The sequence below is a fragment of the Styela clava genome, chromosome 5 (genome assembly GCF_964204865.1).
Source record: "Styela clava chromosome 5, kaStyClav1.hap1.2, whole genome shotgun sequence".
Classification (NCBI taxonomy): Eukaryota; Metazoa; Chordata; class Ascidiacea; order Stolidobranchia; family Styelidae; genus Styela; species Styela clava.
The window spans coordinates 9,363,347-9,379,286 of NC_135254.1; the positions used below are offsets into that span (position 1 = coordinate 9,363,347).

Below are 15,940 nucleotides of genomic sequence, written 5' to 3' on the forward strand. Positions count from 1 at the left end.
CATATACTCAAGCATGTAGACTGTGGACTAATAGCGCAGGGAAACTGTACTTCTTAATTAAGGGATTTTACAAAACGTTTTTGCCACTGGACATTATGTGAGCAATGAGGTGACATAGTGATGTAGGTGTTTACCAACAATGAAACATGGATATATATATTATATAGCAATCAGTATACCATATACTTTGGTAAGTGAACGCGTTTAATACGTTTTAAACCTATTTTATTAGGTTTTGTTCACTTTCCAGATTCTTCGCCTTAATCTTTGGTGTATATGTGTTTATTTTGTTTTTGCGAATGAATCGAAATAAAATCTTATCTTATCTAGACAAGACAAGCAGATTAGCGTTTCCGCAACAAAAAAGCAACATAATCACATGAATGCTCAACGTTCTTAGAGAGTTTGTATTAAATAGATATCCTTAGAAGAATACAACATAATACATATCATGTCGGGTTATATAATGAATGAGCATAGTGAATTATATGATGATGCCAACGAAATAACTATGAATGAAGACAAAAACACGAGTGATGTACGTCGGGAAAATAGTTCCACGTTTAATGACGTCACCACTGCCGAAAAATAATATACTTTTAGCCAAGTACTTAACACATGTAATCGTCACTGATGTTTGTTCAAAATTTGGCTGATGATCAAAACGGAGATTAAACGTTAAATTAAATAGTTTCATAATCATATACGCAAAGCAAACGTGAATCACTAATTCCTGCATCCGCTGGATGTCATCATCAAGCATTAGTCATTCGGCGTTTTCCGGTGCGCACGAGAGTGATTTTCGTTTGGTTTGTATCGCATTTACGGGTATTGTTTAAATGGCATTAATATGAATTGAATGAGTTATTGTAGAAAGTGCACCGGAGATTTTTTTGTTTCATTATGTGTTTGCATAAAAAGGATACTTTTTTCGATAGTGTGCGCGGATAAAAATAGTTTCGAACGAACTTTCAGTGGAGAAGATTTTTTTCCAATGCTTCGGTGGATACGGCTTTCAGGTATTATAGGTGTACTGTATATAAAAGAAGAAATCAAAAACATATATTCATGAAAATATTCAAGAGGTGAAGCAGTAGTATTACTGTTGCTACAGGTTTTATAGGAATCGCGATGAATTAAAAACAAATAAGAGAAAATTAAAGCAGACTTTCTTGTAAATAAGCGAATAATAATACATAGTCACGGAGCATTATATTATGTTGTAATCTCGGTGTTTACTTGTTTTCTACCAAGCAATAAGATTCTCGAGCAGTAGAGTTTATTTAGAAAAGACTTGTTAGCCGATGTCACTAATTTAAAATTAATACCTACGCCTAGATATTGATGTTAGAGTGTGGCCATATATTTCATGTCATATGTTCAATTATAAGTGAGGCTCTGGACATAGTATGAATCAATTGTTAAAATTGCTAGTTTTTAATAATTTCTTTTAATTAGATTTGGCGTTTCAGGATTTTATTATTCAGTAACATGATTAACGTAGGAGGATTACTGGTTTTGTGCACATTCTAGCATTCCCCGTACTACCCATAATCTTATCAGATATAAAGAAAAGATATAAAACAAAATGTCTAATGTTTCTCAAGATAGAAATATCCGCTTAGAAAAGAAACCATTCGATTAATTCATTCTACCGTCACATTTTGCAGAAAGATAATCGTGAATAATTCAACAAAATACGTGAAAATTGTATCAGAAGCATTGACTGATGAATGGATAAGCTCGATTAAAATGAAAAATTAATCTAAACCCGGCACTTTGCTGCGGTATTCTTATTAATTATTGCAATACATGAGACAAAAAAATTCCTATAGAAAATGTCAATGCATTGAAATTTAGCACACATTTAGTGAGACTTTTTTTCTGATTTAATATGAACCTAAGAAGTTAAATGACCGAAACTTACGAAATGTACTAAACTTAAAAAATGTGGTATAAGGTATGTTCGTTTCATTTGCTGTCGCAGAAGCAGCGAAGACAAAAAAGATAATACCAATTCTTCAGAAGAAATTTTTTCAAAAAAAAAAGCCTGCAAAGTTTTATAAACTTGATATCGCGCAAAAGTGTGAGAGTCAAATTATACATAGCTTTCGATTATCTATTCGAAAAGCAAAAATACTTTGTATACAGTTACACATTTGATATAGGAAATCAGTGCATTTCCGAAGCTGTTAAGGCAAGACTTTTATCAAGTATGTCAGACTCCATTCTTCATAAGCTTAATGAGGCATCCATGCATCATGCACTTAAATTGCTTCCCTGTTGTGACTGTAAACAAAACTCCCCGTTGATACATATATTATAGACAGTGCATGGTATAAAAATAGCAAATGATTCGGCAGATTTAACATAAGATAAATTGGTTGCCGTTGGTATAAAATGAGAAAACGATCGAGTTTTGGCATGTGATGCGAGCGAGGGTGTTTACATTCCCTGTCCGTTGTTGAGAAAAGATGAAGAAATTATAAATAACACCGTTCCGTGGATTTCAGATAATTACAAAGGGGACTGGACATGAGTAAAACAAAGCTTATATTCCCGCAATTTATATGTGCAAACATTAGGCGTATCATGACAAATTTAAAAAATAATATGAAGGTGGTGCATTTATTTCCATTCCAACTATTTATTTGGTTTTAGATGTCCATTGAATGTATAAGATTTCGATCATAATTATGTTTATTGTTTTTTTTTTCAGTATTTTATTATTATTTTATTTAAAACGTACTTTAATTTCGATTTTTAGGCCAATAAAGCAAATTTAATGTTTTCTGTATTCATAGCAATAGTCAAACGTGCAGGTTAAACATGGCTGCATCTCGAATTGCCTTTCGATGTGTTAGGTAATTGATATTATATTTTTTGTCAGAGTTTGTGCGTTATTGCATGTGTATGCTGCGATATTTCTCTCAACCGCGTTAGCTAATGCTTGCGTAATGTTTGTTTCTGCCCATCTGATCATTTTTCGTGTTTTTGTCCACAGGAATTGATTAAAACTGTTTATACTAAATACGCATCGCTCCAGAGCATCAGTTTCGGGACGTATCGTCTGTGGTAGCAGCACACGACGCTAAAAACACGATGAACGAACGATTGTTGCTTTTTGGGGGTTTTGTGTTACTTATTTGCATTGGTCCAACTTCATCACAAACTGTGGAAGATGAAGATTTAGACACAATTCCTGATTATGACGTCATTATTGAAGACGCGGAAGATGCAAGCAAATTCGGTTCGTCATCAGGTTCATTTTTCAGCGACTCCTACGATTATTCAAATGGAAATCCAGTGCATGATCAAGCTGCAATGAAACCCATGGACACTGCTATCATAACAATTTACAGCGTAATTACTGTTGTTGGGCTGATAGCGAATGCAATCGTGTTCTTTGTCATTTTTGCTGGCAACGAAACCGGTAAGAGACTTTCGTTTTTGACGAATGTACTTGTTGATATTTGGTAAAATTTAATTGAAAGTAAGAGTAAGTACAAAAATTATCGGTACTCCCGTAGTGTGTGTACCAGGTTAGGATTAGTCAATAATTTTATTAGCCAAGTAAATATACCCTCTGCCCATAGGCACAAGGCCGTCCATTCACATAACTGTATTTAAAGCAGGCAGGCAAAATTAGTTACCTCCATATTGGTACACACACTTCTGGAGCGCCAAATTATCTATAACCAAAGAACAAAATGCATTTGAAACCAGAAGTTTAAGTATAAGTATTGTTTAAAGTATACGAAGAATTTACTAAGCGCAGTAAATTATTAATTCTATCAAACGCTCTTTGCAACATTAGTGCTAAGGGCTGAATAGATTGACATATTCGAAAAAAAAACGTTATTTTGTATCTACGGATACCATGAAATTGACGAAATTTTTCAATGAATAACTGAGCGCAGAAAAATATTAATTCTATCAAACGTGCGTTGCACGCCTTTCGATGAATAGATTGACATATTCGAAAAAATGTTTGTTTGCATATACGGATGAAATTAGTGTATTTTTTATTGAATCATTTGATGGAAATTCCATGCTCGCGGTTTCAAACATAATATTAATCATTTCCTGTCACATCATCGACTCGGATGATCTACCATTTTTCGACAGATGGTCTTCAACTAAAGCCCCTTGAACGACAGATCTGACTATAATAATTTTCCGCATGAATTTTTCATTTGTGGCACCTTTTGCGGTGTGAACTGTGACGGAAATAGACAAAGAATATTTTGAATTATACATCAAAAATTGTCTTCTATTTGGACACAGACAAAATGGATCATTTAGTCAAATCTTACTAATTCGCTCTGGATCGCAAGATCACTATTATCTTGGTACACAAGTTATTTTTTAATCGATTAATCTATGCGTTTTGGACTCCAGTGGGTTCTTTAGAAAATATCTGCTGATAGTGGCGGTGTGGATTTTATATATTTGGCATCACGAATTATTAAAAGCATATATTATCGTTTTTCTTGTTAGTAATGAGATTGATCGAATCGCTTTGCAGTACGCATCGCATCGATGGGAGTAGTCCGCCCAATGCGCGATTACCAATTTTGTCATGAACTCTATTTTTTACTATCTCGCCAACTGTTCACCTAAAGTTTGTTATGCATATAATCAAATCATATTTGCCTAGAAGCATTATCGTTTAAATTGCATGTTCGCTAAAGTTATTTTGGAAAAAGTAGCACTTTCAGAGCAAAAATACAAAAAAGTAAAATAAACATACCAGAAAGTTGGAATAATTTAACTTATTTGAAGATGATTTGCTTATTCATTTTGACAATTTTCTTTCATCATAAACTATTTAAAATGATATTTGGCAATGGCTTGAATAAATATTTTGAAAATATCAACCATCGCGTCTCGCTGTTGAAAAATATCGTAAAATTGTACGTTTTTCAGTGTAAAATGTGATTCCGACACGATATCACGAGTGCATTATGCAGGAAAATTCCGATTGAGCGAACATTGGTGGCAATGAGTGTGTGATAAGCACTGGCATCCATGGAAATCTTTTTGTAGCTGAGAGATTTCTTATCAGACTAATTTTTTATAAAATATTTCTTTTTCCGAAATATTATAAATATTAGTCATCAGCGTGACTTCAAGATAATTATATGAAAAGTTTTTGATCTAATTCCCACGAGAGTTGAATTGTCTTAAATTAAAATGTTATTTCGCAGAAAAATTTCAATGCAATATTTTGAACATTTGCCTCCGAAGCCCCGTTGTAACGGTTAATTAAAAATACATAGACTGGAGTCATAATCGATCTGCATTGACTTTGAAGATAGAATATTGCAGAAAGATCATTAGCACATGTATTCAGCTCTATTCGTCCAATGATATTTTATGCTTGTGTTTCTGACTTTGGGAAACGTTGAAAAATGTGCTGGTTTACATTTTGTTCTTGGAATATACCGCGCGTTTCCTTTTCGGGAGGTATATCCCGAGTTTACACAACTAATGAACATGAAATGAAGTCACAATGATTGCTTTTCGTGGTATACGAAAAACATTTCACAATTCATTCAAAGTTGGTGACTCATGACTGGGAATTTCGCGTTCAATTTGATGAATTTTTTTTGTAGTTATTAGTGTTACTTTAGAATTAAGATCTCTTCATCGACTCATACTGTCTTCTCTCGCGTAACGATCGATATACCCATAATTGTCCGTCATCGACAATGTTGGGGGTTCAGTTACATCACAAAAATTCATTATTTATTTGGTAATTCAATTTTATCTTTTTCTCTATAGATAATAAACTGTTTATGTTGACCCGGCTTGTTCAGCAGGAATATAACCGTGTTATTGGACACTGAGTGCCGAGGATAATTCGATTTTGATCACGCGCTCAGCTGGAAGCCAATTACAAACGAATTATCCCACAATTGCTCACCTGAGTAGGTTCCATGAATAAAACAAGATTTACTCTTCCAGCTGTCAGATAATATGAAGCAATTAGACCAAAATACCCCGCAAATTTGATTTTAAAGCCACTATGAACAGAGACCAAATATAATCTTGTTTCCATTCGAACAAAGCAAAGCAAAATTTCTTTATTTCCCGCAAATAGCTGTACTTTTGAAAAGGACATCTGCCCTGTAATTGCTCAATAATTTACTTACTTTTAAGTACGATCATCACAACAAGTAGAAAATGGCCAAACGCACAATGGAGTTAATGAGGGTGCTGTATTGCAGAGGTTCTCAAAGTGCACCAAAGATAAACCTAGGGTCTCCGCGAGCTATTCATTTACTTATTAAAATACTGACTTGGCTGATTTTGTAACTGTTCAAAGAAGCAATAACGACATTAATAAAATTTGACAACGGTAGCATTTTAAATGGGGCAACAAGGTATCAAATATGACAATATCTAAAAGTTCCGTGAACAATAGTCTCTTTCTTCGCGGGCCCCATAACACCAAAAGTTTGAGATCCCCTGCTGTATTGCATCATGTGTGACCTTGATATGGTCTGGGTCCGCTCTATTATTTATGCTATAAGACAGTTCATCTTGCATTCCCATCAAAGTTTCGGTAACTTATGGCAGGGTTAAATGCAAATTTAATACTTATTATCGATTAAAGTAATGTAAGAGAGGCAGGCAAATGTAATCGTACGGCACTTGAACTTCCTTATTGATTTATTAAAAAGTTGCTACACGCTGACAATTCACGGCATTATTATTACTATCGATCCCACTAATAAAATCATTGTAAAATTGTAAATTTGTCTTTGGAACTATTTCTGCTCTATTCCGCATCTTAGTAGGATCAGTTGTCGATAAACTAAATTAGCGATGCAATTATAGGAGTTACGAATGGCATATAGACTACCGATTTGACACGCGTGCAATGGTACGTAATGGATGTAATAAATAATTAAAATGGAGTAAACACGACAAAAGTCGATATTTTAATTATGTAAAAAATAACATTAGTTGAAATGTAACTAGGTTACTCATTATTTCGATATTTCAATCATACTAACGGGGTTTGACAGGTTCCTCTAAATTAAAAGCGGTACACAATGTCCGTCATCGGCTTTAAAATATTTATCGATTCCTATGATTTTCATGTGGCGATTTATCCAGAGGTGGGCATGGCTTATAAACCAGGGGTTAAAACTTTTGCCCACCTTGACTGGCGGGCCATGTAAGTGTGACGTAAACGGTCACATTTTATGAACAATATTTAAAGTATTACAAAAGCAAAAGTGGAAAACAATTTTAGCTGAAAAAAATAGATCAAAGAATCTCTATAGATTGCGATTAAATTTAGTTTGGCTTATATCAAAACTTGATTTTATTTTGGTCGTGGCAACATCAGGTGGGCCAGATTGAAGTACCCAATAGGTTGAATTTGGCGCGCGGGTCGTAGTTTGCCTATGTCAGTAGACTATCAAGGTATAAAAGTAGATATTTTTTCATAAAATTCTCTATAATTTTAGTTAGCACAATATTCCTAATGCGTAATTTGAAGGATATAACTATTTTCTTTGTTTAAACATCCAGGGAAAACTGTGACAGCTATATACGTGCTACAACTCACAATAGCAGATACCGTGTTTCTGTTTACTCTTCCTGTCTTCAGTATGCAGAAGGTTCTCGATAATTGGAGATTTGGATCAGGTATATATGACGTCAAAAAATTAGGTAACGTCATTGAAAATGAACTTTGACAGGAAATTACGCAACATTTCCACCGTTTGATTCTCTTTGTATACATTGAAAAACAGATTCAAGGGTAAAAAATCTTGCAAAATTACCAAAATGTTGGAATTTCATAAATTGGATTTTTGAGTGGCTATCTAAGCTCGATATTACTTTTGCCCGTATGCTGCTTTTTGTCACACAATTACCTCAATTTTTTTCTCAAAAAGGAGAATTTATCAGTAAAACTTTTTCTACCAATGGTTGTAAACACAAAATTTATTTATTCAACTTTTCAGGTGTATGTAAACTATGCCAAACAATCAAATTCATGAATTATTACGCTGGAATTTTTTTCTTGATGGCGATGAGTGTGGACAGATACATTGCTGTTGCTTATAGTACACGGTTAACACAGGTATTTGATTCGCTTTATTTCAGTCGTTTGATGATCGAAAGGCATATAAAACTTTAAGGGAATATTTTGATCGAAAATAATTTTATATAACTCTAATTTTGGTTCGGATTTTGGTTCCTTTCTTAAATTCAAAGATTTTGTATTTTTACATGCGTGAATAATTGGCTTCAATAATTTGACATGGATGAACACGACTTGATAAAATCATTTCATAATTCTGAAATTTATTTATAAATGCCATATCTCCGAAAAATGGCGTTGAATAAGGTCATCAAGGCCATGTTTCCTAAAACCAATAACTAACCAATCCCATACCCGACATGGAATGGTGACCGGACGAGAGGCCGTGGTTCACCATATAGTTAAACCATCTCATCGCCTTTCCTTACCCTCGGGATAAATATGTAGATCCTATCCTATCAAATTTATAAATTGACCTTTAACCCCATAATCCAGGTCCGAACAAAACGACGAACGTACATTGTCTGTGGTTGTATGTGGGTTGCAGCAGTACTGATGAGCATTCCATTGATGATGTACGCAAGAACTGAAGAAGGTTTTGGAGTCACTTTTTGCAAATTGATATTTCCGGGATATATTGAACTAGATCCTGGCGACGGATACATCGACATGTAAGTGATTGTAAATTCTCCGATAACTTCACGAGCTTCTCAATCGAGGTAGTTTATATCATATTAAGCTGAATGTATTAACAATATGAAACAAGTTTTACACAAATGTTGAACATATACCACCTGTTACCAAGATTTACTATACAAAAAAGTTCAAAACTTGATTCAATAATGACAAATTGTTTTAGTTCGCCATTTTTTAGAATCGGTTTAAAATACACCAGATAACATTCAGATATAGACAAAACTGCCATTATTCTAATTATCTATTATAATTTTTATAAATTGAATAAGAGATATCAGATATAAAACATCAGTGATCAAGCAACATACAATAATGGGTACTCCCGAAGTATGTGAACCAAGATGGTGGACACCGAAACGTAGTATGTGTACCAGGTTCGGGTTAGGCCATAATTTCGGGTACAAATACTACAGGAGTCACTTGGCTAGTCCCCGAACTTGTAATAGAACTAAAATAAAGAAAATTGGAATAAAATTAAAGCCTGACCCTAACCTGGTACACATACTACGTTCCGGTGTCCGCCATCTTGGTTCACATACTTCGGGAATACCCAATAATGTGTATTTAAAAATAACATTTATTCTTAATAAGAAATGGTGTTGTGAAGGTATCTTAGTATAAGTCCCTTTTTGTGTCAACCTGATTGATTCACCGCAGTGATAAAGTTTATCCATAGGTCACATTGCCATGATCTAATTAAGTGAAATCATGTTATATGATGCATCAAAGTCCTCACACTCACGCACGTATTTAAATACCTAACTTCCGGATCGTGACATGTAATTAGGTTTGAGTGACTTGATAGTGAATATACCGCAGACTCACGTTGCAAACGACAGGAATTTCAAAGAAATAATGAAACAAAATTATAAAACTGTATGCAATTAAGGCAATTTAATCCAGACAGTAAACAACTTTTTAAAACATAACATGTGGAGCATATGGAGCTTACTTGCGAATTGTGTGAATCAACAACCAGTTTTCATCGTTGTTCAACGATGCCTGGATACTGCTTCCGAATCCCAATCAAAACTGTTTTCACATTCAATAGACTCAATTTTTATTAACTGAAGTTATCACTCTTTCAGCTATATATCTATATCATTGCAAATGTAACTCATTTCTAACAGTTATTTAAGTGGTTTAGAAATTGCGGTTATAGTAAAAGTTTCCCTATTTACCAATAAGTTCCATACGTCTGTCACGCGTCGAATTCCGCGTTTATAAAGTACTTTAGGAGGTACGCCCGAAGTTTGTGAACCAAGATGGCGGACTCCGAAACGTAGTATGTGTACCAGGTTGGGGTGTTAGGCCATGATTTTATTCAAATTTTTTATATTCCAGTTCTACTACGAGTTCGGGGACTAGCCAAGTGGCTCCCGTAGTATTGGTACCTGAAATTATGGCCTAACCCTAACCTGGTACACATACTACGTTCCGGTGTTCGCCATCTTGGTTCGCATACTTCGGGAGTAACCTTTAGGAAACATATATTCTAATACTTTTCGCAATAGTTAATTGCTCCTTGGTAAAGTACGGGGAACGCATCATGAACTATGAACTCGAGGTGAGGCCTGAATTAATTTCGCTTCAACACTAATTTTTCAGATACGATTATTACGACCATGGTGGATCAGGATCTGGGGAAATCATGAACGAAAGAAACGTAAACATATCAGACTTTGAAATTTCCGATACCTATAAGCTAAATAATTGTAAGTTTGTGTATTTTTTTGCAGTGGTAACTTTAAAAGGGTGATTGTAAAGTTAGTACCCAAAAGTGAAATATTTTTAATTGTAAATGACGATTTATTATGAGATAATTTTTGACGCCCCCCATTAACTTTACCAAATGCAATATAACTAAAAGCCCAATTTTGTTGAAATTCGACATATAAATCGATTCATTTTAGCGATTTTTGGGAGAAATGGTTTCAACTACGTCAAACCAATTTTTACCTTAGCAATCCGATGAAATCAGGATTTTATCCGTCGTAATATGGCAGATGTTAATCATCCTAATCTTAAAGTTCGAAGTTTGATAGAGCCAAGTATTACATAAATGTCATATTCTCTTGCCTCGTGGGACTTCAATTCAGAAACGAAGAGACAGATGATATAAATTTGTTAATATAATTTCAAAAAACATATGCATAATTCCAGTGCCTGTCTCTCCGTTGACAATTCTTTTTATTTTGACACCTATTGGACTAGATGACGTTGGTAATATTTTACAAATAATTTAGGTCATATAAGCTTCGTTGGCACAAAATATCATTTCAAGATGTATTTTATTCTTTTACAGCTTTACCGGGGGTGGAATCTAAACCGTTTATTTGTGAACACGAGTCTCAATCTGATCACTATAAATCCTGGTTGATTATTGATTTTATAATTGCTTTCATGATTCCTTTTCTGGTAATCGGTGAGTATTTTAGATTATTTGTAGACCCAGATAAATTTTGATGAGTTACCTTTGAGCGTTCATTAGGTTCGAAGTATTCAAGTTACCATAAATAGTAGGATAAATATTAAGTTAGTGTAACACAATTCGATTTGAATGCGTGCCGTAAACTATAAGTAAAAAAAATAAAAAACCTTGGTGACTCTTGGCTTCACAGAAATGTTTTTGTGGAGTGAAAAGGTTCCCCGCGGGTGACAGGTCTACTTTGCTGGTTACCTTAAGCGCGGGATCCCTTTTTCTCCCTATACTCTCAATCTTGATCTCATTAGAAAATGTTTGATATCCACGCTGCGATATTAGGGTGTTAAAAAAGTAACGCAGAACTTAACAGAAGTTAAGATGAAATGCTACTTGAAACATTTAACGACTGAACCTTCTAACAGTATTGAATTGCGGTGAAATGCCATTTAAACATCAACAGTTACTTTTTTAACGTTGCCATGACGAAAAATTTTACCCTAATTTTGCGTAACTTTTTCAACACCAGACATAAGAAAGTTTATTTATCTCGCTTTCAATCGCGCCTTCACTCAGAAAAGGTTGTACTCTAGGACCAAAATTAAGCAGAAAATGTAACGCCAAACGCAAAAAATTATTTCTCACACAGGATCAGGTACACAAGGTTTCAATTATCGTAGTACGCACGACACTAACACATGGATCTTTTGTACAAAGCCCCCGCCACTAATGCAAAAATGTGAGATTCGAGAAAAACATCCCAGCCGCGTTTTAAAAAATTAAGTCTGTAGTTATCCAGTTAGGGTCGGGAATGATTGAAAATTTGAATTTTCAGCGCAATCTGTATTCCTAACCCAAACCCTAACTGAATAATTACTAAATTTTTTGGCAGTTGCTTTGTACTAAAGATCCAAACACACATTAGATTCTCTCCACACGCTAAAATGTGATGTTCCTCTTTTAATATTTTTTATCGTTCGAGTTGTAGAATATTTACACATTACTCTTACGTATATATGTTTTACAAGGTGGTCAGTTACGTGGAGATTCTCGTTCTCTCCACACGCTAAAATGTTATATTCCCCTTTTTATGATTTCTATCGTTTGAGGTATAGAATACTTACATGTTAATCAGTTTTCATACCTATTATCCATATGTTTTACGCAGTGGTCAGTTACGTGAAGATTCTCACACACCTTAAAACTGCGGAAGACAAGATAGGACATACAGCAACAAACAAAGCAGTAAAAATGAGAAAACGAGTCACACGTATGGTGGCAGCATTGGTTGTTTGTTTCACAGTGTGTTGGCTGCCACATCATCTTTTTATGTTGGCAAGAATAAAAGGTATGTGTATCATACGAATCGTGCGGAGAAATACAAACTAATTATAAGTGGATATCTAAGATTTGGAGTTCAAATATCTAGTAGTGAATGGATACGAGGTAGCCGCAACTTTGTTAAAACAGGCTATGGAAAACTGATGCCAATAACACGAAAAAAAGCAAGAGAACAGCGTGGCGCCGTTTGGTCATAATTTAGGTGTGAAATAACAAAGCCTAAGAAAGCCAAGAGGGAGTAGTATAAAAAATATGAAGTATTCTATTTTGAAAATGTAAAAATATGTGTTTGGTACAATAGTGATAAATTTGTCAACCGAAATATCAAAACAATTGTGAAAACACTCTAAAAGTCTATTTAGTATTCGAACAAGAACTAAAAACATTTTAAATGAAGATGGCAATGTTAAAACAGCAAGGCTAATTTCAAACGAGGTAATTACTCCTCTACTCCACATGAGGAATGCTCAGTTTTCTTTCAATTCTGATAGACTTAGACTTGTGTGTTGTTCCTCCAGTATTTTGAAAAACATCGAGGTTGACGTATTGAATCGATATTATTACTCATACCAAATGAAAGTATGCGTCAAAAATGATTAAATGGCGAGGTGAAAAAAATACACGAAACTATTTAGCACATCCGGTGAAACTAAGCCATTTGACACATTCTTTCCAATGGTGATTTTGCAGCAATGAATTCGTGGTCATTATTTTTTTGTAATCGTGTTATGACTACTTGAAACTTGAAAACAGCAAATTTTTGTATATGGTAACTCTGGGATGACATTATTACCGATTTTCCTGTCCAATATTAAATATTTTCTACTTAAAATGACGTATTACTGCAGTAGGAATTGGTCTAGTATTGGTGAATTTTATCATACCCTATCATATTATACGCTACAGGATTCCATTCTACCGTTCCTGTTTGTCACGGGATAGAGGAGTTTTTCGTTGCGTTGGCTTTCTCGAATTCAGCAATAAATCCGATTCTGTACACGTTCATGGGAAACAATTTCAAAGAAAGATTTAAGAAAAGCGTGAAGAACACACAATTGGCAATTAAAAGAAGACATTCTAGCATGGGTTCAGGACATAGACGGTCGACCAACAGTCATTCCGACCCTACGGTAAGAAAAATAATATGCTTAACATTTTCAGAGATAAGAAGAATTTCATAACAATTTTTTTGAATCTTTCTGAAAAGTGACATTTGTGAATAAATTTTGCACACGAAGACGGCAATTCATAGTCTCCTGCCAGTAGCGCCGTCGGTAGATTTATTAGGTCAGAGATGCGACCACCCCAATTTTCCTCATACCAAATCAAGTAATAGTATATATGTCATTGTTTCATTTAAGATAATAAGAGATTGATAGAACTGAGACAAAGTCGTGAGACAATATATCACGAACCCCAACAGAGTTAATACGCCATTGTCCTTGGACAAATATGGAGAAAATTACTACTTGAATTCACTGTCTTTGTGATCTCCAAACAGCCGACAAAAACATTAAATTGCATTCCCACTGAAACCTTATTTACCGTATCGTTACACTGATCAAAATTGAATTATTCAGAACACCAAAAGAGCAGGACTGATTGTACATTATCGCAAAGGATCCTGCAGCAGAGACCAAGCAAAGAACGGCAGACCAAAACCACAGAAAAAACTCAGTCAGCTTGCGCTATTAGGCCGCAAAGAACGTCCACCCGCATATGATGATGTCGTGTATGACTCTGTAAGAAATCTTTATTTTGAGTACTTGGCCGAATGCATAACTGTGAATATGTAAATAGTATCAAATCGATTTGAAAACCGGTATTCTAAATTTGAAATCTGATCATTCAAAATCCCACCAGCAAAAGTACCGCATTTCCCCGAAAATAAGACTTATTTTTTTTTTTTTTTGAAAAATAACACTAGGGCTTACTTTTGGGAAATGTCTTTTATTTATATTTATTAAAAACAAAATTATAAAGTAGAGAATTACGAGATTTTCGAATATATATACAAAATATGAAAACTGATATACATTTACTTATAAATAACGTTACCCCAGATCATTAAACCTTTTTTTCTCTCACACGTTTTGGATTAATCATTCAAAACGTGGTAGACTAGGTCTTGTTTTAAGGTCCTATATTAAAATCATTTTTAAATTTCAGGCTAGGTCTTTTTTAATTTATCACTGAAAAATAGGAAAGCGCCTGCTAGCGTTAATTAATCGCTGCCAGTTTTTATCAGAACAATTTTAACGAGTCAATTTCCTAACTCAACTTGATTGCAATTGTTTCCGAACGACCAAATTTATTTGTTTTGGTGTATAAATAATAAGGATTTACCATTTAGTGTTGATAATTATATATAGAAAACCGATTATCAAGATTTGAAATAATTTTATCGTATATATATGCAGGGTGATCAAGATACAAGAAACGGAGGGTTTTGTGGAACAACAACAATAGGAGAACAGACAATGGAAACAAAAATATAAACTGTTTTATTTCAAAATTCTTGTCGGAATGTTCTGCGTATATCCTTGGATAAATGAGGCGAACTGAACAAAAATTTGTTGAGATATTCGCAATGATATTTATAAAACACTGAATCAGATGTACCATCATAAATAACACTTTTATTTAGAAGACACTTCGCTACAAAACCACAATCATATAAATACTTTTTTCCGCGTTGTAGGAATGATGTCATCGGCAGCTCGCATAAACCTTAACTCGGTCCCTTACTATGCCTCACAGTCTCAATGTTTTTCTGGCTCCGCAAAAGCACGTTCTTCAATAGTAATATTACCACACTCAATCACACATATGACGTTCTTCAAAAAATAATGTCAACTTTGGCTAAATGGCCCCTAGTTCCACTTCTCGACATTGAGCTCGTTAAATTCGAACAACAATATGATCAATGATTGAATAATCAATGTAAAATTATATTCAACTTTATTTAAAAACTCCTAATTTTTTATTCGCTCTTGTTTTTTTTTTCTCTTGCTATATAAATATCATCCTTTTATCGTTTGCTGGTATGTGCAAAGCTTTGATATACTCCTTGTGTACAATAAATGATCCTCAAAATAGGTCTCATTTTATTTATTAATACCCGGATGTATCCTGAGCAGTCATGAACAGAATAAATATGAAGTGTAGGCTACAGATGGATCGTTTTAATTGCGCACGAAATGAGCCAGTTTTGTATTTTTGTAATCCTATGAAAAAGCACTTCTCTCATTAACTACTGGACTAATTGCTTTGGTATTTTCAGTTGTTGAAGATTGTATTTTTCACGAGAAGGCTATTACTTTTATTTATTTTAAACATTTCTGTGCGTACGTCATCACGATTAAAAATTGCGCACATTGTGGCGATTGTACGAATGGAAGTATGTAATTCGAATT

General features: G+C 34.2%; 1 protein-coding gene across 1 annotated transcript; it reads left to right on the forward strand.

Moving 5' to 3' along the window:
• The first annotated feature begins 2,737 nt into the window (after positions 1 to 2,737).
• Positions 2,738 to 15,622, forward strand: LOC120344473 (somatostatin receptor type 2-like). Its single transcript, XM_039413710.2, has 11 exons — positions 2,738 to 2,864; positions 3,005 to 3,433; positions 7,549 to 7,665; positions 7,986 to 8,104; positions 8,561 to 8,736; positions 10,370 to 10,476; positions 11,067 to 11,186; positions 12,352 to 12,531; positions 13,431 to 13,654; positions 14,105 to 14,266; positions 14,945 to 15,622. Exons 2-11 carry the CDS (start codon positions 3,103 to 3,105, stop codon positions 15,020 to 15,022), a joined length of 1,614 nt encoding a protein of 537 aa, XP_039269644.2. The 5' UTR covers positions 2,738 to 2,864; positions 3,005 to 3,102; the 3' UTR covers positions 15,023 to 15,622.
• The last annotated feature ends 318 nt before the right edge of the window (positions 15,623 to 15,940 follow it).